Here is a 25,525-nt window from a genome sequence, read left to right as displayed (position 1 = left end):
TCTGATCATTTTATCATTTTAAGGGGACCCGATATTGCATTTGGAAGAACCAGGCTTTTCAATTACTATCAAAACTGCTGGGTACCAAACTTTTTGATACAGCTTGTATAGTAATTTGTTCTAATTTCCATGCAAAAGGAGCCAGTTGTTTCATCCTTAAAACAAATAGGCTACACCATAATTTCCAATTACCCCATGCAGCTAGATAAGACCTTGGTAAGATAAGCGTGTTAATTGTTATGTCACTATCACTATCTTGATCTTGATAAGATGCCTGACTTTGAAACTTTGGGTACAAAAACTCATACTCTGCAAGTTAGGTCAAATTTTGCACTATGATTGGTTTATTTGAGCTTATTGGACTATGCCATTCAGATTAGGCTATTGTAATCCAAAGTGTTGGTCACCGTCTCTCGGGATCTAAGAGGCGGTCAACTGGCTCCAAATGTCAAAGTGGTTACAAAGGTCAAAGGTCTCGATTTATTTGGTGTTTTTACAAATCCATTAATTTTGTCTTTTAAACAAAGAATATCGCACACCATTTTATCCTGTGCATAACAGAAAACAATAATAAAATAAAATCCAAGCATATTGTGGATTTATTTCTGAGCAAGGGCATAATTTTAGCAAAATAGCACAACAATTGCGGAGTAAATCTAGTAAGACTGAAATTTGAAGCTACTCACAAGTACATGCCAATATTGTGGGACGCCTCCGTAGAGGGCGCCCCAAAAATTGGTGATACGCACAGCACTCTGATGAAAATCAATGTTTAATCAAGTGTAATCACCTTAGAGACCAAATATATTGAACACATTGAAAAAAGAAAGCTTTTATTTTTTAATGAATTGCATGCAGCTTGTATGGTTTGGGTGGTTTAGATTTTATTAAACAGATGCATCGCAGCCAAAGGCTGAATTGAGTACCGTTTTACAAAAATACAATATATTGTATTCAAATATGATAAAATAAAGTGTTCATACGAGTAAGTGTGGGACCAGGGTAAATCATTACTGTATGGCAACATTAATCTGGGGATTGGGGTCCATTTAAGAGGCCACCACACAAATAAAGAAGAAAAGAAAATGGAGCTCTGTCATAATGGTGTGAATTAATATTTCAAGCAGTTTTTAGGTCACTGGAAAAGGAGGTCAACAAATGAAAAAGCCTTTATTACTACAACATAATGTACACTGCTCTGACAAAACCAGGAACAAGTCACAATTTTATGATTTTAATCTAAATGTTTACAATCTAAACAACAAGTATTAAAATGATACCAAAATTAAATATATAGCTCAAAAATTGTTCATGATATGAAAGAATTTGTAAATGATACATGATATTTTTTATTAAGTTCTTTGAAGGATTTGAAAGTTCTCTTAGTTCCAAAGTCAAAAACCACGAAATTAGCAATTTGAAAATTTGCAAATTTTATGGAAATGTCATCTTTACAAGCCCACAACTAAGAAAATAAGTCTGGCGACTTGTTCCGGGTTTTGTTGCAGTAAGTCACATGTCTTGTTATACTGTCAGCTCACATGCATGTGCAAACAATGCACAGGATTCAAATTAAAATAATCAATCAATGCAATAAATTTGTCCACCACCTAGCTGAATCAATTATTACAACAATATCAGGATGTGGTGTTTGCATTTTAAAATTAGGACAGAATAAACATTTAGAATGCTAGTCACTTTTCGGAGGCTAACTCAGTCTTCTAATTAGGCACCGGAACCGATCGAATTGGTGTTGAAATTAGCAAATTTGTGAGCTACACCTTTTTACAACCAAATGAAAAGCAATCATTTTCATTTATTCAGTCAATGTCAGAAAACACTATTGTGCTTGATACTGTATGACAGCGTTCAAGCTTTGACTTACGTTTGGCGGACAAAAGTGTGAAAAAATTATTTAGGGTGAAAGCAATTCAAATTCTTGATTGTTTATATGTTTCCAAGGGTAAAATATCATGTAGTTTCAGATTTTGGCACTTAAAACTCCCTATCTTTTATAGATTTCAAGAAAAATTCAATTTTATGTCCGATTTTGGCCGAAAATAGCCGTTTTGGGGGGGGGTGACAAAAAAATTGACTTGCAGATTTCCTGTGAGTGTATGAACATGAACACTATTAAATAGAGCCTAATTTTCTATACTAATTGTGTAACAAGGGTACAATTAGTCCCAAACAAAAATGTTTGGTAGACTCACAACCGGTGCCATCTTACCTTTCCGATGTTGATTAAGATACTTCTTGCATCGATCCCGAGATGCGGAAAAAACCAATAGTCATTTTGTCCCACATAAATGAATAAATAACAAAAAACCCGATCCCCCGAGTGGACCACCCATTCGGTGACGTCACACCCGATAATCACCCCTTATCCGACTTGGGCAGCCCCTACCGCCAAACTTGTAGAGGCGGCGGGGTCGGGATAATCAACATCGGAAAGGTAAGATCGCACCGGTTATGAGTCTACCAAACATTTTGTTTGGGACTAGACTCAGTACACCGGTCGATCTTACCGTTTCGATGTTGATTAAGATACTTCTTGCATCAACATCTGAAAGATCGATCTAGCAAGTAACCGACGGATGGAGGTACAAGATTGGCCAGCATCTTATAAGGATCGGGAGTGGGTAGCATGGTCATCGCGAGGTCAAACTATTTCCCCCCCCTCACGGCCGGGAAACAGAAAGACTACGTGAACAGACAAAAACCCCTGAACTGAAAGTGCAGTGGTTAAGAATAGAAACACTGGTTCTTACCATGTTGGAATTCTGACTGTCTGATATACACCTGGTACCCAACCACCATATTATCGCCCAAGAACTGCCCTGGTGAACTTATCGCCTGGTCGTTGGCTTACGTTTTTATAGTAAACTGACGAAAAGGACGACGGGTTCTTCCAGGACACAGCCTGACAAACCTCTTCTATGGGGACCCCCCTATGGTACGCCCACGATGATGAGATAGACCTGGTTGAGTGGGCCTTGGGGCGAGCGTCTTTTGCCGCCCCCGAGACCACCAACACCTGGACCAGCCACCGTGCCAGAGTCTGCTTAGCGGCTGGACCGTGCGGTTCCGCGTGGGTGATAAATATGCGGTCATGAGCCCCTCTTAAGGTTTGTGTTCGGCCAAGGTAGTGCTGTAGCGCCCTCACCGGGCACCACAACCTGTCTTCGGCTATTGACGAACCCTGCCCGATACTGGGTAGGAAGAGGGGCGAGTGTCGGAATGTACTTCGCTCATTTTTTGCAAGGAAATCCGGGCGAAGAAACAGCGTCGCTCCGTTGTTAGTAAAGACGGCGGCTGACTTCGAGACTGCGTGCAACTCAGAGCACCGCCGTCCCGAAGCCAACGCCAGAAGAAAGGCCGTCTTAAGAGTGACGTATTTAAGGGTCGCTTTTGACAGGGGCTCAAAAGGGGGACCCTTAATATACTCCAAGACTGTGTTGAGCCTTCCTTTCCGGCGGGCGCTAGTTGAACATACCGTCGAGAAGAAGACTTAGGGACCCATCTGAATTGATAGTCGACCCGTCTTCAAATCCCCGATGAATCGAGAGAATGGCTGACTTATAGTTGGCTATCGTCGCCTGCTGAAGTCCTGACCTGAACTTTTCTGTCAGAAAATCTACCACTAGAGGCACAGGGGCTCTAGTGGGAGATGTATTTCTCTCATCGCACCATGCGTAGTAGGGAGCCAAACGCTGACTATATGTACGGAGGGTAGACTCTCGTCTACCCCCGGCGATGAGAGAAGCAGCTTCTGATGAAAAGCCTCCCTCCGCCGCACGTTCCCTGATAAGGGCCATGCAGCTAACTGCAGGTGCTCTAGTGGTAGACTTGGTACCTCTCCTCCGGGCATCCGGAGTAGATTTGGTAACTCGGGGAGTACTCGCGGCACCGCCGCTAGTAGATCCACCATCGGTCGAAACCACAGGTGTTTCGGCCAGAACGGTGCTATCAGAATGACGTTGCAATCCTCCCTCCCGATCTTGGTCACTACCCTCGCGAGCAGTGAGATCGGGGGGAAAGCGTAAGCAGTCATGCCTCCCCAGTCTACGGACAGAGCGTCCACGGCGAATGCCTGTGGGTCTGCGACCCTCGAGCAGTACACCGGCAGCTGATGATTGCGATGAGATGCGAACAAATCTATCGAGGGGTGGTACATCACCTCGAAGATCGTCTGGACGACCTGCGGAGCAAGGGACCATTCTGTAGGTCCCGACACCTTTCCTCGTGACAGATCGTCCATGAGGATGTTGGTGACTCCCGCTATGTGCATCGCTCTCAACGTAATCTGCCTGGCCTTGCACCACCCTATCAGGCGAGTGCGTGCAGGCACAACCCGCGGTGACCTGGTGCCCCCTTGTCTGTTGAGGTAGGCCACCACGGTTGTGTTGTCTGTTTGGACAACGATATGAGATCCACGATCACCTTCTCGAAATGCTGGAGAGTTCTCTCCACTGCCCAAAGTTCGAGAAGGTTGATATGGAACTCCGTCCCGTGGATGTGGCCCCCCAGCCCAGCTTTGACGCGTCGGTCGTCACTACGTGGCCACCGCTGGTGCAGGAAACCTGACACCTTGAGTCAAATTGGGCTGATGGGTCCACCACCAGAGTTCTCTCGCGCGATCTCCGACATCGGAACCGCGAGGATATTGGGTGACGACTGGGCCTGTAAAGGCTAGAAGGTGTAGTTGTATAGGCCTCATGTGAAAGCGGCAGTGCAGCACGAGGTCTACCATACTGGCCATAAGGCCCAAAACCTTCATCCATGCCACAGCGGGTGCCCCCTCTGACTCGGCCAAGAGTCGGGCACACCTCGCCATGTTCGTCACCCTCTTGGGTGAGGGCGCCGCGATCCCCTCCTTGAGGTTGATCTGGGCCCCTAGAAATAGTGGTGTCTCGTCCGGGACCAAATTGGATTTCTTGGCGTTGATCAGAAATCCCAGGTCCCACACCGTCACGGACTACCAACTCCACGAGACACTGTGTCTCCAGTGGGGTGCGTCCGTAAATGAACCAATCGTCCAGGTAGCAACACATGTTGACTCCCCTGCGCTTCAGGTGCGCTGCCACACGCCCTGACCAGAAGTGTAAACACTCTGGGGAGGTGGACAAGCCGAATGGCAGGCATCGAAACTGGTAAGTTTGACCCTGTACCTTGAAGCGTAGAAACCTTTGATCTTGAGGTGCGATCGGAACATGCAGATATGCCTCCGAGAGATCTAGCGATGCCGCCCACATACCCTTGATGGGGCAGGCTAGCACGAAGCGAGAGTCTCCATCCTGAACCTCTTGGGCCTGATGAACTCGTTCAACGGCTTGAGGTTCAGGATGGGCCTCCAGTCGCCGGTCTTCTTTGGAGCCAGAAAAAATGTGCTCCAAAACCCCTTGGTGAAAGGGGGGTGAGCCGGGACAATCGCTTGCCGTGAGAAGCTGAGTGACCTCTGACAGTAGTGCCCGACGCTGGGGGCCGTCTGGCGGCACTACCGTGGACCTCTGAATTGTGCAGGCGCACGAGGGGTGGCTTGTAAATTCCAGCCTGTAACCCCCACTGACCACTGACAATACCCAGGCGCCCGGGGAGATGGCATGCCATCTCTGGGCGTAATGCAACAGCGGCCGCCCACAGGGGAATCCCTGTGGGAAGTCCAAGGCCTGCCGGCATGGACTGTCGACCGCCGTGCCCTCAGGACCGATCTGGTTTGCCTCCCTTAGAAGAACGGCTCTTCTTAGGGGCTTGCCATCGATCCAGCACTACTCTTGCGCTTCCCAGATTTTTTGGAAGGTGCTGGAGTAGCCTCGGGCTCGGGTGTAGTCGGTGGTGCGCGTCCTGCTGAAGCCGGAGCCGGCGCTGAAGAACGCTTAGAAGACTTTTTCTTCTTGTGCTTCTTCTTCGCCTTACTGCCCTTCCCCTTGGTCAGGGCAGCCTCTGACTTCTTCAGAGTGCTCTCATTGGTGGCCTTCTTTGCCCGGTCCTCTACCGTAGCGCAAAAGGCCTGTCCAAAGAGAAGCCCCTGTCCCTCCGAGTCTGACTTCTTCATTGCTTCATTACCGCCGCTAGTAGATCCACCATCGGTCGAAACCACAGGTGTTTCGGCCAGAACGGTGCTATCAGAATGACGTTGCACTCCTCCCTCCCGATCTTGGTCACTACCCTCATGAGCAGTGAGATCGGGGAAAGCGTAAGCAGTCATTCCTCCCAGTCTACGGACAGAGCGTCCACGGCGAATGCCTGTGGGTCTGCGACCCTCGAGCAGTACACCGGCAGCTGATGATTGCGATGAGATGCGAACAAATCTATCGAGGGGTGGTACATCACCTCGAAGATCGTCTGGACGACCTGCGGAGCAAGGGACCATTCTGTAGGTCCCGACACCTTTCCTCGTGACAGATCGTCCATGAGGATGTTGGTGACTCCCGCTATGTGCATCGCTCTCAACGTAATCTGCCTGGCCTTGCACCACCCTATCAGGCGTAGTGCGTGCAGGCACAACCGCGGTGACCTGGTGCCCCCTTGTCTGTTGAGGTAGGCCACCACGGTTGTGTTGTCTGTTTGGACAACGATATGAGATCCCACGATCACCTTCTCGAAATGCTGGAGAGTTCTCTCCACTGCCCAAAGTTCGAGAAGGTTGATATGGAACTCCGTCCCGTGGATGTGGCCCCCAGTCCAGCTTTGACGCGCCGGTCGTCACTATGTGGCCTTGACCGCTGGTGCAGGAAACCTGACACCTTGAGTCAAATTGGGCTGATGGGTCCACCACCAGAGTTCCTCTCGCGCGATCTCCGACATCGGAACCGCGAGGATATTGGGTGACGACTGGGCCTGTAAAAGGCTAGAAGGTGTAGTTGTATAGGCCTCATGTGAAAGCGGCAGATGCGGCACGAGGTCTACCATACTGGCCATAAGGCCCAAAACCTTCATCCATGCCACAGCGGGTGCCCCCTCTGACTCGGCCAAGAGTCGGGCACACCTCGCCATGTTCGTCACCCTCTCGGGTGAGGGCGCCGCGATCCCCTCCTTGAGGTTGATCTGGGCCCCTAGAAATAGTGGTGTCTGCGTCAGGACCAAATTGGATTTCTTGACGTTGATCAGAAATCCCAGGTCCCGCACTTTACGGACTACCAACTCCACGAGACACTGTGTCTCCAGTGGGGTGCGTCCGTAAATGAACCAATCGTCCAGGTAGCAACACATGTTGACTCCCCTGCGCTTCAGGTGCGCTGCCACCGCCCTGACCAGAAGTGTAAACACTCTGGGGGAGGTGGACAAGCCGAATGGCAGGCATCGAAACTGGTAAGTTTGACCCTGTACCTTGAAGCGTAGAAACCTCTGATCTTGAGGTGCGATCGGAACATGCAGATATGCGTCCGAGAGATCTAGCGATGCCGCCCACATACCCTTGATGGGGCAGGCTAGCACCGAAGCGAGAGTCTCCATCCTGAACCTCTTGGGCCTGATGAACTCGTTCAGCGGCTTGAGGTTCAGGATGGCCTCAGTCGCCGGTCTTCTTTGGAGCCAGAAAAATGTGCTCCAAAACCCCTTGGTGAAAGGGGGGTAGACCGGGACAATCGCTTGCCGTGAGAAGCTGAGTGACCTCTGACAGTAGTGCCCGGACGCTGGGGGCGTCTGGCGGCACTACCGTGGACCTCTGAATTGTGCAGGCGCACGAGGGGTGGCTGGTAAATTCCAGCCTGTAACCCCCACTGACCACTGACAATACCCAGGCGCCCGGGGAGATGGCATGCCATCTCTGGGCGTAATGCAACAGCGGCCGCCCACAGGGGAATCCTGTGGGAAGTCAAGGCCTGCCGGCATGGACTGTCGACCGCCGTGCCTCAGGACCGATCTGGTTTGCCTCCCTTAGAAGAACGGCTCTTCTTGGGGGGCTTGCCATCTGATCCAGCACTACTCTTGCGCTTCCCAGATTTTTTGGAAGGTGCTGGAGTAGCCTCGGGCTCGGGTGTAGTCGGTGGTGCGCGTCCTGCTGAAGCCGGAGCTGGCGCTGAAGAACGCTTAGAAGACTTTTTCTTCTTGTGCTTCTTCTTCGCCTTACTGCCCTTCCCCTTGGTCAGGGCAGCCTCTGACTTCTTCAGAGTGCTCTCATTGGTGGCCTTCTTTGCCCGGTCCTCTACCGTAGCGCAAAAGGCCTGTCCAAAGAGAAGCCCCTGTCCCTCCGAGTCTGACTTCTTCATTGCTTCAGCAAAGTCGGAGCCATAAGTTGACTAGAGGGACAGACAGGCATTCTCCCGGCGGCGAGATGACATCCTATGGGCTAGGCCCATAGAAGTCTCGTTGAGGTTAGCTGTTAGCACCGTAACAGATTAACCTCGCGGAAGAGTTCCGACGTCGCCCCGTGGTCGTTCGCTACCTTCCTGCCGAGGTGCTCGGCAAGCGTGGTAGCGACGCTAGAGACTCTGGCTCGCTTATCGATGAGCTTTAGCTCCTCCTCCCACTGGGGAGAACGACCCGTGCGCCTTGGCGCTAGCGGCAGGCGCAGCAACGTCTGGATCCATGTCAGGGACCCTGAGGTAGGTTTCAGAGTCCTCCTGCGAAACACGCAGTGGAAGCGTGCAAGCACGCGGCGTCGAAGCTCCAGCGAGCCTGACAGCCCTACGAAACCTACTCTTGAGGTCCGCCGGGAATGCAAGTGCGGGCGACCCTTGTGCGGAAGCGCTAGCTGGGCATCCTACTGAAAAGATGCCCTGGTCCTCCTTAATGGACTCCTCCTGAGAGAAAGCCAGGCCCAAACCTTGGGCCACACGGCTCATCACCTCAGCGGTGTCCATGAGGCAGACCATTGCTAGCGAGTTCCTCACGGGAAGCGGGGAAGGATACCTGAAGCTACCTCCACAGCCTCATCAGACTGTGAGTCGCTACTGGTTTCATCTTCCGACTCCTTTCCCTCGCCTTCAGACTCTGACTCGCTCTCTGATGAGGAAGAGATCTGACGACAGGCATCTGAAGGTGGACAAGGAGGTGTCGCCACCGTGTGGCTAGCCAACTGTACACCAGCAGAAGAGGGAGTACTCCGCTAGACCCCGAGATGCTAGCTATAGCACCCGGGATCCGTGACGCTCTCGCTGCTGTCGCCTAGCCATAGCAGCGTGCGGCCTACGCTGAGCTGTATCAGGGTTAGCCACTCGCCGCCCAGCCTGGGTAACAGCTGGTGGTACTGCTTGCCCAGCGCTAGGCGGCACTTGCCACGGTGCTAGACCGTGGAAGAAACCACCCTGGCGGCGGGTACCACGGGGCATACCCTGTCGGTAGCTGACCCTGAAAGGATCCGCCACCAGGGTAACCCCATGGTCCGGCAGTACCAGCACCGCCTCCCCCCCCCCTGTTGCCACAGAGACTGTGGTAACCAGGACGAGTACTGCGGTACCTGTGTGGTTGTAGCGTAGGTGCCCGGTAGGGCTCCCGGCTGCGTACCACTGTACCCATGCCTCACAGCGTTCCCCGCTAGAGGATCAAGCCGTGTGTATGGGTACCCCGCTATACTGGCTGTCCCTTGGCTAGAAGGAGCTTGCCGAGTATCACGGGTAGCTGAGCGTGTATACCCCCGATCAGTCACCTCGCTACCTGAATAGGCAGTATCAATCAATGGAGCCATGCTCCGCTGAATAGATAGTGATCGATCCTAAGAGGGTAATTCACCCATTGACTGTAATGGATCACCCACGCTCTGCTGGCTCTCGAGGACATAAGTGGGTTGTTGATCAGCTAGGCTGTTCAAACTACCTACTCTAACCTCTTGAGCCTCGCCCAAGGTCGCTGTGTGTGGCGGACCACTCACGGCAGCTATGGGCGCGTGCATAGTGGCTACCACTGAGGTCGAGCCGTAGCCCGTCCCGGTAGCTGCCACCGTTTGCACTTGGGTCGCTGTCCCGTGAGAGACTGCGAGCCCAACCCCGGTATAGCCGCTAGCCAGTCCCGGAGGACAGCCGGCAGCCATTCCAAGGCCCAGGGTGTCACTCGGCGGTCCCGCCATGGAACGCTGCCGTGTGACAACCCCAGTTGGTTCTGCTAAGACTACACCAAGCGTTAGCCCCAGTATCGTCTCTGCTAAACCCATGCACGCTTTCATTCGACCCTTGCGGGAGCGAAAGGCGTGCTGCGTGCCGTGGATCAACCAGCAGGCAAGCCGGGTTCCACTGGCACGCTGCGTGCTACAGACCAGCCCAGGCAAGCCCGGAGGTCCGTTCGCACGCTGTATGCTAGAGATTCAGCCCAGGCAAGCCGGGTACCCTTGGCATACTGTCCATCGCCAGCTACTTCCACGGGTGCTAGACCCGCTCGTTCGCCAGCAATGGACGGGTGTCCACCTGCAACAAACTCGCTAGAGTTATCGCTGGTAGACTGGTACTCGCCTGTTAGGGTAAGTACCGCCCTGCTGCCTGCTACTTGCTTAGACGGTTTGTCAGTGCTTTCGCTGGCTGCTGTTACGCCTTGGGCTCGCTAGCAGTCCCGGAGGTCCGCCTGCTTGCCGGGGCGGAGCCCCAGAGGTTACCTTAAGCGTGGCCCTTGCCGCCACGTCACGCTAGCACCTCTCAGTTCAACCTTACCTGTAGCCTTCTGTTTCTTGGTCTTCGTTTTCTGTCTGTGTCGCAGGTCCCAAACGAGCGCTACTTTCTAGATCTTCAAAATGTACATCCGATAAGCCTATGCAAAAAGATGCACACTTGTTAAATTTAGAACAATCCCTATGGGTGTAGCAGAGTGGATGTGGGTCCCACTCTGCCACAAGGGAAGGGCAGGATTGACAAGGCCTGGACATGTTGTAGTAACTCGGGGAGCGTAAGCACTACCCCCCCCCGAACACAAGACTCAAGCCCAATAAGCAGACACACACGCACAGTGGCTGTCGCAGATGTAGTGGTATGAATATAAAAATATATATACAAAGGGATGAAAACTGAAAACCTTTTTCTATAGATTTGTCAGGCTGGTCAGAATGGGATCAACATATTTCTTAATTTTCGTAGCAGCAGTAGAAACTTGAGCGTTCAGGTGACAATTGATTTGGAAAAAAGTACAATATTCGCCTCATTTTCTATTTGAAAAGGCCATATCTCCACAATGGTATGAGCTATAGGGATGCTTTAAGTGTCTTTTTGCTCAGTATTTCAATAGTTAAATGGTAATATAATAACTAAGTAAGCTTCATTTACAGAAAAGAAAATAACTTGCAATATGCTACCCCACCCCTAAGAATTTTGAGGGCGTGAAAAAATTAGTGGATTCTCTAAAAAAAATAAGTCCTTCAAAACTGGGAGGTTTAAGGCTAAACAAACACAAACTTGCTCTTGCCAATACCTCCCTCTAGAGCAAGTTTATGTTTATTTAGCCCTAAGTATCCCCATTTTGAAGGACTTATTTTTTTAGAGCAAATTTTCACTCATATTTGAGGTTTTCGGCAGAAATATGCCTGTACAATGCTATGAGGAAAATTTTCAAGTTGATAATTATGCATTTTTTATGTCAGATCAGTTTCTACACAAAATTTCACCCTAGAAAATGTTGCTTTAAGTAGGATATCTTTCACTTTATGTTTTCACCAATCTGGCCACAAAAAGTAAGTCAAAGCTTGAATGCTGTCGTATTTTCTTTTTAAATCCTGACCAGTGTAAAAAGCTTGAAATTTAGTCTTCTAGGGTAAGATTTTTGATTTTTGAGGCCTGAACTTGACCTATGAGCATTTGTTTGGGTCAACTTTTTAGCTTTTCATAGTAACATAGTTTGCTGATGAAAGTTTTCCCCCAACTTTTGAAAGCACATTATACAGGGCTCCATATTTTTGTTAAAATTTCCTTTTGATTGCACCATTTTTCATTGAACACAACTTTGACCCTGGATATCTCAAAATCTGCACACCTGAAACTATCATTTAAAGCCAAAATATGATTATCCAATTTTATTGGGGCGATATTTAGGGTCATCTACTGGACTTTTATGTTTGCAGTGGTAACCAGCTAGGATATAACCAAATGGTGGGGCAGCTAGCATATGGGTTTGGATTAAGATTATGTTTGGGTCATTCCGGGGGTGGGGTTCTCAAGGATTTTCTGGTAGATCCAGGGTTCCTGGAGGTAACACCTACCGAGACTAGTTTTAAGTAAAAATATACAGCCCTTATGGGAACAGATTTCTATAAATGAATACCCCTAGCGGGGCCAGATTTCCACAAAAACATTCCCTAACAAGTTTTGGTGAAATTCCCCCTTTAAGACCAAGTGCAAAAATACGACAATTATTGTACCAGAAATAACTTTTGAAAGTCGAATAGTCACATTTTGTTCTAATTTTTATCAAAAAAAAAAAAATAAGAAATGTGGGCATGGAATCATAAAATTAGATACCCTTTAGAGACTACAAGAGATGAATTTGATATCCCTAGCAGGACTAGAAGACACTTTTGGAATATGATATCCTTAGAGAGAGTCATTTTTTGGATTTGATACCCCTAGTGGGAGTCTCTCTCTTAGCGCTAGTCTCTAAAAACAAATCAAGCATGGACACCCAAGAACCCCCTCCCCCCAACTGCAGTAGTTGAATTCCACTGTATTGCACTGGATGCTTTCCAATAACATTTATAATGTTTAACATTCAAAATCTTCATATTGCAAATAAATGTTGTATCAATCAAGGTCATGAAAACATCATTAAACTTTAACTGTAATGGCCAGCATTAAGAAGCTATGTTGCTATGACAACAGTTTAATGCAGAGACAAAGTATTTGATAATTAAATTTTACCTATCATGACAAATGTATCATATAATGAATAATGATAAATGTTTTATACTAAAAACAAATTTGTTACGAAAATGGCTAATAATATCTTTATAATTTAAGTATACTTTCCTTCATGATTACTAACATATAATATTGTTAACCTTTTTCACAATAAATTCTACAACGAAACATTCAAGACCACGGATAACAGTGGTTTTTGGTCATTTTATACAAAATACAATATAAACCATGGCATAACTACTTCTTCAGCAAAGATATACTCTTAATAAATGACAGTGTACAAAAGAGTATCATATCAAAACAGATTTCTTGCAGTAAAATATTTTGCATAATAAATGCCAATTTAACAATTTTCTCCTTATTTTGGATACCACTCTAATTAAACTTTAAAGCCACAATGCACAATTTCTGTCACATTTTAATTTTGTTACCAAAAATTATGAAATTATATTACTATTAGGAAGGGTTTCTGTCCATTTAAAGCTGGATTGATGAGGTAAAATGAAAGAAACCCAACTGGCTATCTTGTCCATTTTAATAATGTGGAGCTATATGGAAGAGTTTAATGTTGTAATCATAACATTAATTCAAAATTGCTCTGTTGTCTTTCAAAAACAACAAATTTGGCTAATTCCATTTTGATGTAAGTTGGGACATGTAAATATGCCAAAAAAATCAGGTTTGAAAAAAAAAAGTAATTTCATCTTTGAAAAATTATTTAGTATGGCTTTTAATTAAATTAAATGTTATCCACTAAGTTCTTACTTAAGTTCTACTCAATACCTTCACCTGTCTTCTGGTATTCAATCTTCTAAGACAATTTAAGTTCTAGAAATACTACTGACTATTATTTTTTGATGCATCTATACAAGCAGTGCATTTAACCATATTTTCAATTAAGGATATATCCTTTCAAAGACATCATTTACTCTCAAACCGTGCAAGACATTAGCTTATAAGTGCCTAGACATATTGATTTTGGCTGCAACCAATCAACCCGAATACCAAATATCACAGCTTTTACAAGGACATAATGTATCGCATGTAATGGTTCATTATGGTTGCTCTTGTACGACATACATCATACAATTACAAACCAACAGGGATCCAATGCAAGTGAAGGGTTTCAACTTTCAACAAGTACAACATTACTAATAAACAGAAATTGTTACTAGAAAATGAGCATCTACAGCATAACGATTGTGTGTTGCCTTGTGGCAATGGCAGCATATTACCAACCTACGTTATCAGCAGTAGACATTTCAGCTAATGGTATATCATTGATTAGAAACAATACTGATTCTGGTGCAAGAATGAAACTTTACAATGGTGGAAGTAATAGTAGTACCAGTGTTGCTACAATGCAGCAGATGGCATTTGTGCATGTTCATGCTTCATCTGGACTTGATGGGTGTGGCCTACTGATGGCTGTGCCTGTTGGATTTGATGTGGAGCTAGCAGTTGTGTACCCATACATGGATCATAGCATCAATGTTACAACATGCAACTATGGTTTCTATCATCAAGATAATATTACTGGAGAGCCATACCGAAATCCTTTTAATCAAGATTTGTTGTTTTTGCATCAGAGACAGATATATCTCCACCTGCAGAAAAGCTTGATATTACACCTCAAATTGGATGACTCTCATAACAACATGACATTGCCAGCCTGCCAGGAAGAACTGCATCCAAATAAATCAAATGAATGTCAGCATTGGGAGCGATATACTAACATCATCAATTGTGTCTCTGTACCACACTTGGTTAATTCTACTAACAACCAACTAAGAAATCGCAATCACCGCCGATGGCATGAACATACGACTTGCAATCTCCAATGCTGCCATGATTGTCAATGTGGTCTTGGAAACCAAATCTTGGTGACGTCAACAAATAGCAGTGACATTACAGAATCCCTGATCCTATATCCATATGGCACTAGCAGACTATATATGGACAGTAAAGGACTGCAATGGATAGAAGTATCAGCATTCTCTAGCATTAACAATACTCTGACAATCCTTTACCTGCAAAATAATTTATTAACAGAACTACCAATATTTCATGATCTTGACAAACTGCAGAAAATTAATCTTTCGGGCAATCGATTGGCTACCTTACAATCCCGATTATTTGATTCACTGAAGAATTTACGAGTTCTTGATTTGTCAGATAACAGTATTGTTAAGTTAAAACCTGAAGGGTTTGGTGGACTTCGGCAACTTAGGAAGCTTCGGCTGTCTGGAAATCAGCTCAGCCAGTGCCTGACTAACACGTTTCTTAGTCTACCGTACCTTGACGATCTATACCTTGGTAAAAACAACTTGTCGTGTATAGAGTCATGTGCATTTTGTGGTTTTCGAAGACTGAAGATATTATATCTGGAAGATAACCACTTCACTGTACTCAAACCTGGAATGTTCAATGGCCTTCAGAATCTCAGAAGTCTCAACTTCCAAAGAAACCGCATCCAGTTAGTTGAAGAGCACACCTTTGAAGGCCTCGATCACCTGTATGCACTTTCACTTGGTGCAAACAATCTCACAAAGATACCAAATGATACCTATAGCAACTTTCCAAATTTAGAATATCTTAACTTTGGTTCTAACAACATTGATATCCTTAAGTCAGAAATCTTCAAAAACTGCCCATCTTTGCTAGTTCTTGATTTAACGTCAAATCCTCTTGACTGGGTTCAAACTGATGCCTTTCTTGGTTTAAATGACTCCAGTCATCTGCTTGTTGACTATGAGAGCACCTGTTGTTTTGCACGCCCTCCTACCTGTCACCCGACCAATCCTCCACTCAATGAGTTTCTCACCTGTAATAGACTTCTCCAAGACCACGCCCTACGTGTGGTTATGTGGATACTGGGCTTCAGCGCTATCATTGGTAATGCTTTCGTCTGCAGTTATCGTTTCAAGAAGAAGCGTTCAACTAAGAATAAAGTGCAGTCTTTTCTGATAGCTAATCTTGCAGTCTCTGACATGCTGCTGGGTATCTACATGTTGATATTAGCATCTGTAGATCTGCATTATGCCGACTTCTTTCCATCTCATGCCTACCATTGGCAACATAGTCCTCTATGTAAATTTGCTGGTATACTTGCTGTATTATCCAGTGAAGCGTCAGTATTCTTCATCACCATCATCAGTATAGACAGGTTCATAGGAGTCAAATATCCATTTGAACAACGACATGTGACTATGAAAGGTATCAAATGGACAGTCCTTGTGATATGGGCAATTTCATTTGCTCTCAGCTTCTTCCCTTGTATATTCCTGCAAAATGATTCTAAAATCTATGATGTATCAGAAGTCTGCGTTGGTCTACCGCTTTCTAGAAGTGATATAGTACGCGCAAACACTACAAAATTTCAACATGAATTCAACATCACCGTTATTGACCTTGAAGTGCACCACAACTATGTTATCGACACCGAACCAGGAATGTATTTTTCTATCGCTCTCTTCATAGGTGTTAACCTTCTCTGCTTTCTTGTTATCACTTTTTGCTATGTCCACATCTTCATAACTGTACAAAACACTTCGCGAGCTGCTGGACGGTGCTCACGCCAAAAAGAGGAAGTCCACATGGCTGTCCGAATGGCCATCATCGTCCTCACTGACTTTTGCTGCTGGATGCCTCTGATATTTCTCTCCATTTTTGTTCAGTGTGGTTTGATCGTGGTATCGCCTGCTACATATGCCTGGGTGGTTACGTTTGTATTGCCTATCAATTCAGCAGTAAATCCTTTTCTGTATACTCTCACCATGACATTATCACGATATTTACATGAGAGAAGCGAGTCAAGTATAAGAAAAACAGCTGACTATAGGTCACCTCATCTGCTGGACAAAATGAAGCCCGAGCAAAATATATCATAATGGAAACTCAAAAGGGGACATTTTGGCTTTTCTGTCTATGTTTCTGATATTGGTAGTGCACAAAATGTGTATAATAGAGAATAATGCCAATTTTTGTTTAGAGGACTTAACCAATGGTGTTTGATGGGGGGAGGGCATGTTCCACCAGCTAACTAGAATTACACGGTTCATAATTAAGGTAGCCCTGCAACAAAGGTTTGTAAATAATAAAAGTTGGTAAATACAAAGAATATGCAAATAATTTCATTAATATTTGTAAATATGCAAATAACCTGACACAATATATATACAGCACAAGAGGTGATCATCCTACCAAGTAATAAGTTAATCAGTTAATTACATTTACGCTGTAGAGTAGATAAATAGAACTTCAGGCAAAATATGCAAATAAGCTCATTAATATTCATACGTATGCAAATAACTTAACTGCACATAATGGGACCGCACTGTAGCAACTTATATTAAATTGGATTGATTGAGCCCATGTCTATTTGTCGAGCTATGAGTTTTGAAATATTGGACGAGACCTAGACTATGCCATAGTCTATTTTTGATGCTAATCATGATGAAAGCATTCAGTTGAACTCGAAATTATACTGATATTAATTACATCAAAATACTAGTATAAAATTGTTATGAAAAAGTTTATATAATTATATTAGTGACAGTAAAAAAAAAGTGTACGTGAGGCTTATATTATTGAATGCAACATATCATAATGTCATAATTGTATTGGCACTTCAATACTGAACACTTCTGATTTTAGAATCTGCCAGTTTATTAATCGCGAAATTCCATGTTAAAAATAGACTATGGACTTTCAATTTTAAACGGGATTTTGAACGGGCAAAGTCCCTAACACTCACACTGTCAATCATACTTGTTTATCAATCAAATTTAACCGCAAGAAAATACAAGACGTGTTCATGCACTTGTTGACACGTTCATGCAATTACACAACACAAAGGCGGGGTAGGCCACATACTTGTGTACCATGTAGTTATTAAAGGTAATGACAGGTACCCGGAGGATTTAAACCATAACGAGATCGGGGCGACCAATCACAAGCCAGATCCATTTAAAGATGCATTACATCATGGCCAATCTTAGTAGGCCAGATTTCCGACAATCTCATCCATAGAAGCTCATAGACAGCCGTGTTAAGCATCTCTGACCGCAATCCAAAGTCAGTAGTCCACTTGGGAAGCTAACAAACAGAGGGAGTAGGGTGACTGAAAAGAACAGATGTGAAAATCTATCAATTGTGCACACATTAATTAAATCAGAGTTATCCAGAGTATGCACAATGGGCAAGTGGACTACGGGGTAGTCTAGACGAGACCTAGTTGAGTCCAATATTTAAATATTCTGGGGATGTTCAACCTGTAAGTAAGATTTGTGACTCACCTTGGCCTCTTGTCAGGTTCTTTGACTAACACTGTGTCTATCAAGGTCCGCATGTCACTTGAATACATGGACGGAACTTCCTATGTACACAATGGAAAGAATACAGCATTGGGATTATTAGTACCATGAAAACATTGGGTTATTCCATTTGAAATCCATACACCCAAATTGGAAGACATGACCTTAATCTCCTACACAGGGGGTGTAGTTTTCAAACCATCCACTTAGGTAACCCCATTTGAAATTCACACTCCAGATGACAATATCTCAGTAGTCTTAAGAATTTGCTGTTGTAGTGCACGTTAGTAACCATTGGTTACTGGTTCAAGTCTGGGCTGTTCCGAATATTGGTATACCATCGGCTGACCTAGCGGTCATATTTTATGTGCACTAGGACAGTGAATACTGATTCAATAATGCTGAAATTTCTATGTAGTATGGTATTGTAAAAATGGTTATTATCGTGATTTTCAGATTTTTTGAAAACTTGTGCGAGATACTTATTTTGTGGAATCTAGTAAAGTATAATGTAACAAAATGTGATTTTGTGTATTGCTTTTTCACGCCCATTTCATGCCCATTCACGAAATTTGGGAAAATAAAACCCTAGCAAAAATAACTTGATTCGCTCAGTAGCCAGTGCCGGTCCGCAATGCCAAAGTGGAGTTGCCAAAAGAAATGCAAAGAAATTGGTGACATAAATAGTGCATTACGCATGCACAAATTGCATGGTTCTTATATTAATCAACAGGTGTTCTCTAGCCAGATGTTTAGCATCATGAACATTTGTGATGCAATCAAGCAAAATGAGTCAGATGTCGGGAATATTGATTTTAAGATATAATCAATATTCATAACCTCATTAATATACGCAGCAAGTGCGATCCAATCACAAATAATAACTTTTAAATACGCGGATGCAAATGCAGGTCATTGAAAATATATAATGACCGCGTCTCGTGACGTAGCTAAAAGTACGCTCTGCAATGACCACGTTACGTGACATGTTACGCATTCGAACAATTTATGCGGACGCTGGCCGCCGTATTTGGACATCGCATGATTGCTTGCTAGTGTGATTATTTCCTTAATGGGCTACTCGATCTTTTACAGGGAAAACAACAGATAGAGTTAAAATTGTGTTCTGTTTTCAAATTAAAAAGAAGAAAATGTGACGTAAATTGAATTAAAAAAATGTGAAAAGTGACGGTTATGAATGAGGTTAATGACTTTGCATCAGTTATTTTTCGGGTATTGTGAAATATCTAAACATTGTGCTTTGGACCTCGCCTCTCGGGATATTCCTCGGTTCCAAAGCACAATGTTCAGATATTTCACAATACCCCTCAAAACAACTGATGCGCAGTCATTAACCTCTAAATAGTATTCAACTTCCTTTGTATTTCATTGTTCTAAGCAATACTAAAATGGGCATATCTCTGGAACCATACGTCTAATTATGATGGGGTTTTCAGCAAAATAAAGCACTGAGAATGGCTCATATAATGAGATTGAAAACTGAATTTTGATATTGATCGACATCAGACTCATTTTGCTTGATCGCATCACATTTACTTTTGTTCTGTACCCATCAGAGATTTTGGCCGATTATAGAGGACTGAAAGGATATAAATTTGGTGGGTGATATTGCTTGTTTGATGCGTAATTGTATGCTTTTGTTTCAAAGCATGGCGGGAACACTGATACTTACAGCATGCTCACACTTGACAATCTTGTAGAAGAGACTAATAAGATTATTAGCATCAAAGGCTGGCTGAAAGGCACACATCTCATACAGTATACATCCCAGGGCCTGGATAAGATAACAAAATAAAGTTACTGTTATAATCAGCCGCGGATCCAGAGAGAAAAAAATACATGATATGTCTAGAGGGCGACGAATAGCGCATATGGCCGCAAAGCGGTCATTGTGTCGCGCTAATTGAAGCCATTTGGTGGACCATTTTGACCATATTATTATGTGAAAATTAGAGTTTGAAAGAGCAGAAAATTTGTGAAATAACCATGACTGTTCATTTCCCATTCGTGGACAAGTTTTCAATATTATTGTATAAATTCAAGTGTTTTAAACATAAAGAAAAGGGCAACTTCTTTATAAATACGCAGGGGTGTCTGAGGGGGGAAGTTGGAAAATTTTGCAAAATGAAGGTCCAATTAAAGCCATTTGGGGGACGATTTTGACACTATTATTGTGTAAAATTTTAGTTAGATAAAGTTCGGAAATGTGTTAACATGAAGGCCCAATCAAAGCCATTCGTGGACCATTATTCCTGTAGGCCTAATCATTAAGTTATTACTTAAAACAATATAGGCCTAAAGTATACAGGTGTCCAAAACAAAACCGAAAACGGCCAGTTGTTTACGCATATACGTAGGGGTGTCTGAGGAGGGGAAATTTGGCAAAATGAGGGTCCACTTGAAGCCATTTTGTGCATCATTTTTACACCATTTATATCATTACGATAAACAAAAAAAAGTGCCCGAACTGAATTTGCAAAATTTTAAATGTTACACTAGTCCACTGACCATGCTGACACTTTGTAAGACATGAGACACACAATTAGGCCTACTAAAGCATGCATGGATTGATGTCAGCATTGACTCTGTCTTAATCATGTTAATACTGACTTTGGTGACATGTGACAGGCCCTGCATAGGTATATCAGAGCTTTATATCAACGGGCTCGCAGTACTATGATTTTAACATGCTTTTGGGCCGAAGACCTGCCTTCAAGCAATGCCTAAAATAATCACAGGTGTAGGCCTATAACCTTTTTAGGCACGAGTCTACTCAATTACGCACAATTTAACCTTTCTCTTCCCTTTTTCTCTTCTCTTTTTCTCCTTTTCTCTTTCAATGATGAATGATCTAAATTCATAACCTCATGAATATACCCAATGCGTGTGATCCAATCATATTTTATTACTTGTAAACACATGGATGCCAAATGTAGGTTGTATCTCACACATAAATAACCTGTGTTTGCGTATCATATCTTGACACATAAACAAGCACAGGTAATCACCACATGTAAGCCCACATACTTGTGCATCTCATATCAAGTATGATTGAGCTATTCAGCTATAATAGCAGGGAACATGAAGGTGAGATCTTTTATTTCATTTTTCTATAATGCATAATGTTTTTGCTCAAAATAATGTCAAATACAGTTGTCATTTTGGTCCACATAGTGCGACACTCAAAAATAGTTTGCAAAATCTCATTTCCTTATTTTCAGTCCTGAAACTAAACATGGCCTATTGTTACATTGTCTTGTCTATAGAACATTAAGTTTTTTTATTTGACTTACACACTTCTACTGCATTGTACCAACATTTATTTTTGAACATTACGGAGTAGTTCTTTAGACATTTATAATCTCATGATTATACAGGGTGTATCAAAATGCTTGCATGTGAGCATGGCCAAGACTACTACATCAAAATGCAGTTTAATATCCACCTTATTTGTAGATTAATGTTATGAAAGGTCTTAAAACTATAATTTGTAGTCATTTCAAGAGGATCTATGACGGGCAAATGCCCCCAGTCAGAACTCTTGCCCCCGTCTCCCCCAGTCAAAACCCAAAACTATGACGATTTCACCATTTTGCGGTAATTTTGCGCTAAATTGGTTGATTTTGCCCTTCCTGAAATTCACTTTGCCCCCTCAATGCCCCCGGAAAAAAAAATCCTGGTGCCGCCACTGTTAGTGACGAATAAATATTTTCTAAGAGGAGCAACTCCTTATAATTGATTAAAAAAGTAGAGAGCCAGAGGGTAGTGTTTATCAATTTAGACCGCTTATTTGTGACCGAGTAATATTGTGGTTTCAGTGTAAGTTTGATGGGAAGAAGTGACATTCAGCGCATGGCAGGTTTAATCAGGAGGGTGGCTCTCCGTCCGCAGCATCACAGGAGGGGGGCAAACATTATTTTGGCTGTGGGCTAACAGGTAGTACTCACCATTCCATAAAATACAACACTCATTTTTTTGGATTAAAAATATAAGTCTTTGGGGACAAAAATTAATACGGAAGGTCAAAATTTTCAAATGGTTGTCAGCTTTTCCTCCCAGCTACATACACTTTAAAGGTGAACCTCATTGAAAATAAAAGTTATATATCAATGGAAAGCTTATGATGTCAGGAAGCAGAAAAGAATATTTTTTATTTGCCTAACGTACCAGGCTAGACAAAATCTCCATGCAAAGATTGGATATTGGCACCCCCTAAATTACAAAACGAAATCGTTCAAATTGGGCGCTTTCGTTGATGACGTCAGCTTCGGGACACACAGTTACTTCGGGTTTGATTGTAAACACAATGTCCATGCATTACTGTGGCATGCATCGGGCCAATGTACGAATTAAGTCATTGTCAACTTACTTTACATGAAAAATGTCTTCAATAAAATAAGAATAACATGAAGGAAACATCATGATCAAATCAAGAATGAAGTTCCTGAATAAAGTGTGTGATAAAAATGGAAAAAGTGCTGGCGGGTGATTTGGGATAGGCCAAGCCATCCACGATATCATAGGGAATATTACAGTAAAGAACGAAGAGCGAAGATTCGCCGAAGAACCGGAATGAAAACAGATTGCAAAAAATAACTGCTAGTGCTACCAGTTCAGATCGTCACACCAAGTTGAGATAAACTTATCACAATGAGAAAATGAAGGAATAGAATAAGGTACATGTACAGGATTTTTTAATTATTTCTTAGCTTTACAACCGGTCATGTATGATAGGCGAACTCGTAGATACATCCCGGGAGATACATACGGGCCATGAACTCAGTGGCCGTCGCCGAGTGTTCGGTATCCGCGACTGTACTGTACTTGCAGACAAAATGACCGACTTGATATTCACATTCTGATATTTCCAACTTATTGCTACTTCATCAGCAAAATGTATTCCTGTAAATGTTCCAAATATCAAGGAGCGATTGATCAAATCAACTAATATACAGAGAAGTGCTCCCGGAAGACGAAGCGCTGTTTGGGCATATCCGCCTCGCAGACATCAGCTCCTGCAATTTCTTCAGTATGTCGCTACTACCATCATCCATACAACAATTACATGGATGTTTTTCTTTTTCAGTAGGGCTACACCGATTGTGCTATCATCAAGAACTGTGACAGAAATGACAATATTATAATTTAGATTTCAGAATTCCATCAAATAACGGTCTACCAAGCCTATATTGTATTTATAAAGTATTTGTTTCTTTCAATTGTCAATTCATGGAAATAATATTTTCCGCAATGAACGATATCCGACCGGGGAATAATCACGGCGCTAGATATGAAAACCTTTTTATGAGCTGGATTTAATGAAATCTTTTTTTGATTACTGCAAGACAATATTTTTTAGAAATCAGATATTTTAAAATGAATCAAGAACAGGGAATGTCACTTGATATTAAAGCAAGTATTTAATTTGATGTTTATATTATTATGCCATGACCGGTCACCGGTCGCAGCAAGCATTTGCGCATGGAATTGATCACAGCGCAAAATTCGAACTCAATAACCCAATTATACCCAGCCAGTTTCGACTGATTTTGTCCAAAATTTACGGAAAATTTATGTGTTGACAATAATTCTATTATTTGCAACTTGAATATTCCTCTAATTTCAAGCTTAATTGCGAAAATGCATACAAAAGCAGACTTGATCACACCTGCTGCAACACACACCGCACCGCAAGTGCTATACCGGAGGACGAACTTGGTGACTCGCTGTGTTTGCGCATATCCACCTTGGTCGGGTAAATGCTATTTCTTCAGCAGTAATTTACGCATCGTGTTCGGTATAAATCCATGAAACACTCTGTTTCACTTTTTCAGTACCGTACACTGATTGTACTATCATTAAAGAATCGTGACACAAGTGACAATATTTTAATTTTATTCAGATTTCAGAATTCCATCTAGGCCTACTAAGCCTCAATTGTACTTATTTTATAATAAAGTATGTTTCTTTCGTATGATTGCGTGGAAAGAATGTATTTACCGCAATGCGCTAAATACATGTATGAAAACCTTTATGGGCTGGATTTGATGAAATCGGCGGTTTTTTATTAATTTTTGATTACTGCAAGACGATATTTTTAAATATCAGATATTTTCAAATGAATCAAGAAAAGGGAATATCACAAAAAAGAATTAAATTTGTTTTTAAAACATGTTTATTCAGTCCATGACATGAGCGGTAGCAACAAGTTTGCACATGGAATTGATCCCAGCGAAATTCAAACTCAATTACCCAATTATACCCAGCGAGTTATGACTGATTTTGTCAAAAATTTACGGAAAATTTATGTGCTGACAATAATTCTATTATTTCTAATATATACAGAAGGAACCAGCAACTTGAAGATTCCTCTAATTTCAAGCTTTATTGTGAAAATCAGACTTGCCGGGCAGCTTGCAAAGTACAGGAAGCAAGTCTTGTTTACATGTTTCGAGTAGGATCACGTGATCACGAACCCTGAGCTCACGCCACGAGCATTCTCAAGGTCATAGCGATTGATTTGGGTGCTTTTTGGCGCCTTAAAAAGACCAAAAATTCATTCATTTTTTAATTTTTCAGCTTTATTGGCCATCAAAAAAATCAGAAAAAATAATTTTTAGTATCCTGACATCATAAGCTTTCCATTGATATATAACTTTATTTTCAATGAGGTTCACCTTTAAGTAAATATCATTAGATTTATAATATAAATTTTACTTTGAGGACTGTTAAATATCAAAAATATCAATTTTTAATAATTTGCCATAAAATTTGTAGTATACCATGAATTAAAAAAAAATCAAAATTATTTGATATCAGAAGAGCATTCCCCGTATTCAGAATGGTATTCGATATGTCTGATGTGCTCTCAGGCCCCACAAAAGTACTGTGCAAAGGTGGGTGACCGACCCCTTAACACTGTCCCTGTTGCTTGTTTGCAAGGTAGTAAAAATCAGTGAAAGAGTTGGGAAATCCTTTGTTTTCTATTGTTTTTGACAGGTTCAGTGGACCATATCTCAAAACAAGCTCTGCCTCAGTCACATATCTGATGACATCATAACACTATTAATAGGTGACCTGACCTGACAGAAAGTAAAATAACCCAAAACAATTTTATTCATAGAACTCATTCAAATGGAAACCGGATCTAACGTATTGTGATTAATATTATAGGTTGGTTGAAGTATATAGTCTGCAAATCTATTTGCTTATTAATTTTGGCCAAAGTTTTGTGATGGCCAAAAGTTAAACTAAGAACAAATGTTGATGACAAAGTGCTGCAACTTTATGGCATCATTTATTTTCCATTGGCAGTGAATGTATTCAAGTGTTTAATTTCGACTCCAGTCCATTTTTGACATGTTTTTGTTGAAACATTCTGACAGTTTTGCAGTGAAATAGCAAACAGCAATATTATTG

The 25,525-nt window shown here is 42.9% G+C and overlaps 1 protein-coding gene across 1 annotated transcript in view; it reads right to left on the bottom strand.

Annotated features, from left to right (window-relative positions):
- Positions 1–25,525, bottom strand: part of LOC140166100 (uncharacterized) — a 73,840-nt gene that overhangs the window by 9,744 nt on the left and 38,571 nt on the right. The window contains exons 8-9 of the mRNA XM_072189484.1: positions 19,779–19,880; positions 18,068–18,147 (exon numbers count right to left, since the gene is read on the bottom strand). Of these exons, the coding sequence (XP_072045585.1) occupies positions 18,068–18,147; positions 19,779–19,880 (182 nt within the window). The remainder of the gene's footprint in view (positions 1–18,067; positions 18,148–19,778; positions 19,881–25,525) is intronic.

This window comes from Amphiura filiformis, chromosome 12, assembly GCF_039555335.1.
Source record: "Amphiura filiformis chromosome 12, Afil_fr2py, whole genome shotgun sequence".
In the NCBI taxonomy this organism is placed as follows: Eukaryota; Metazoa; Echinodermata; class Ophiuroidea; order Amphilepidida; family Amphiuridae; genus Amphiura; species Amphiura filiformis.
This window is presented reverse-complemented; position numbering and strand designations above follow the sequence as displayed.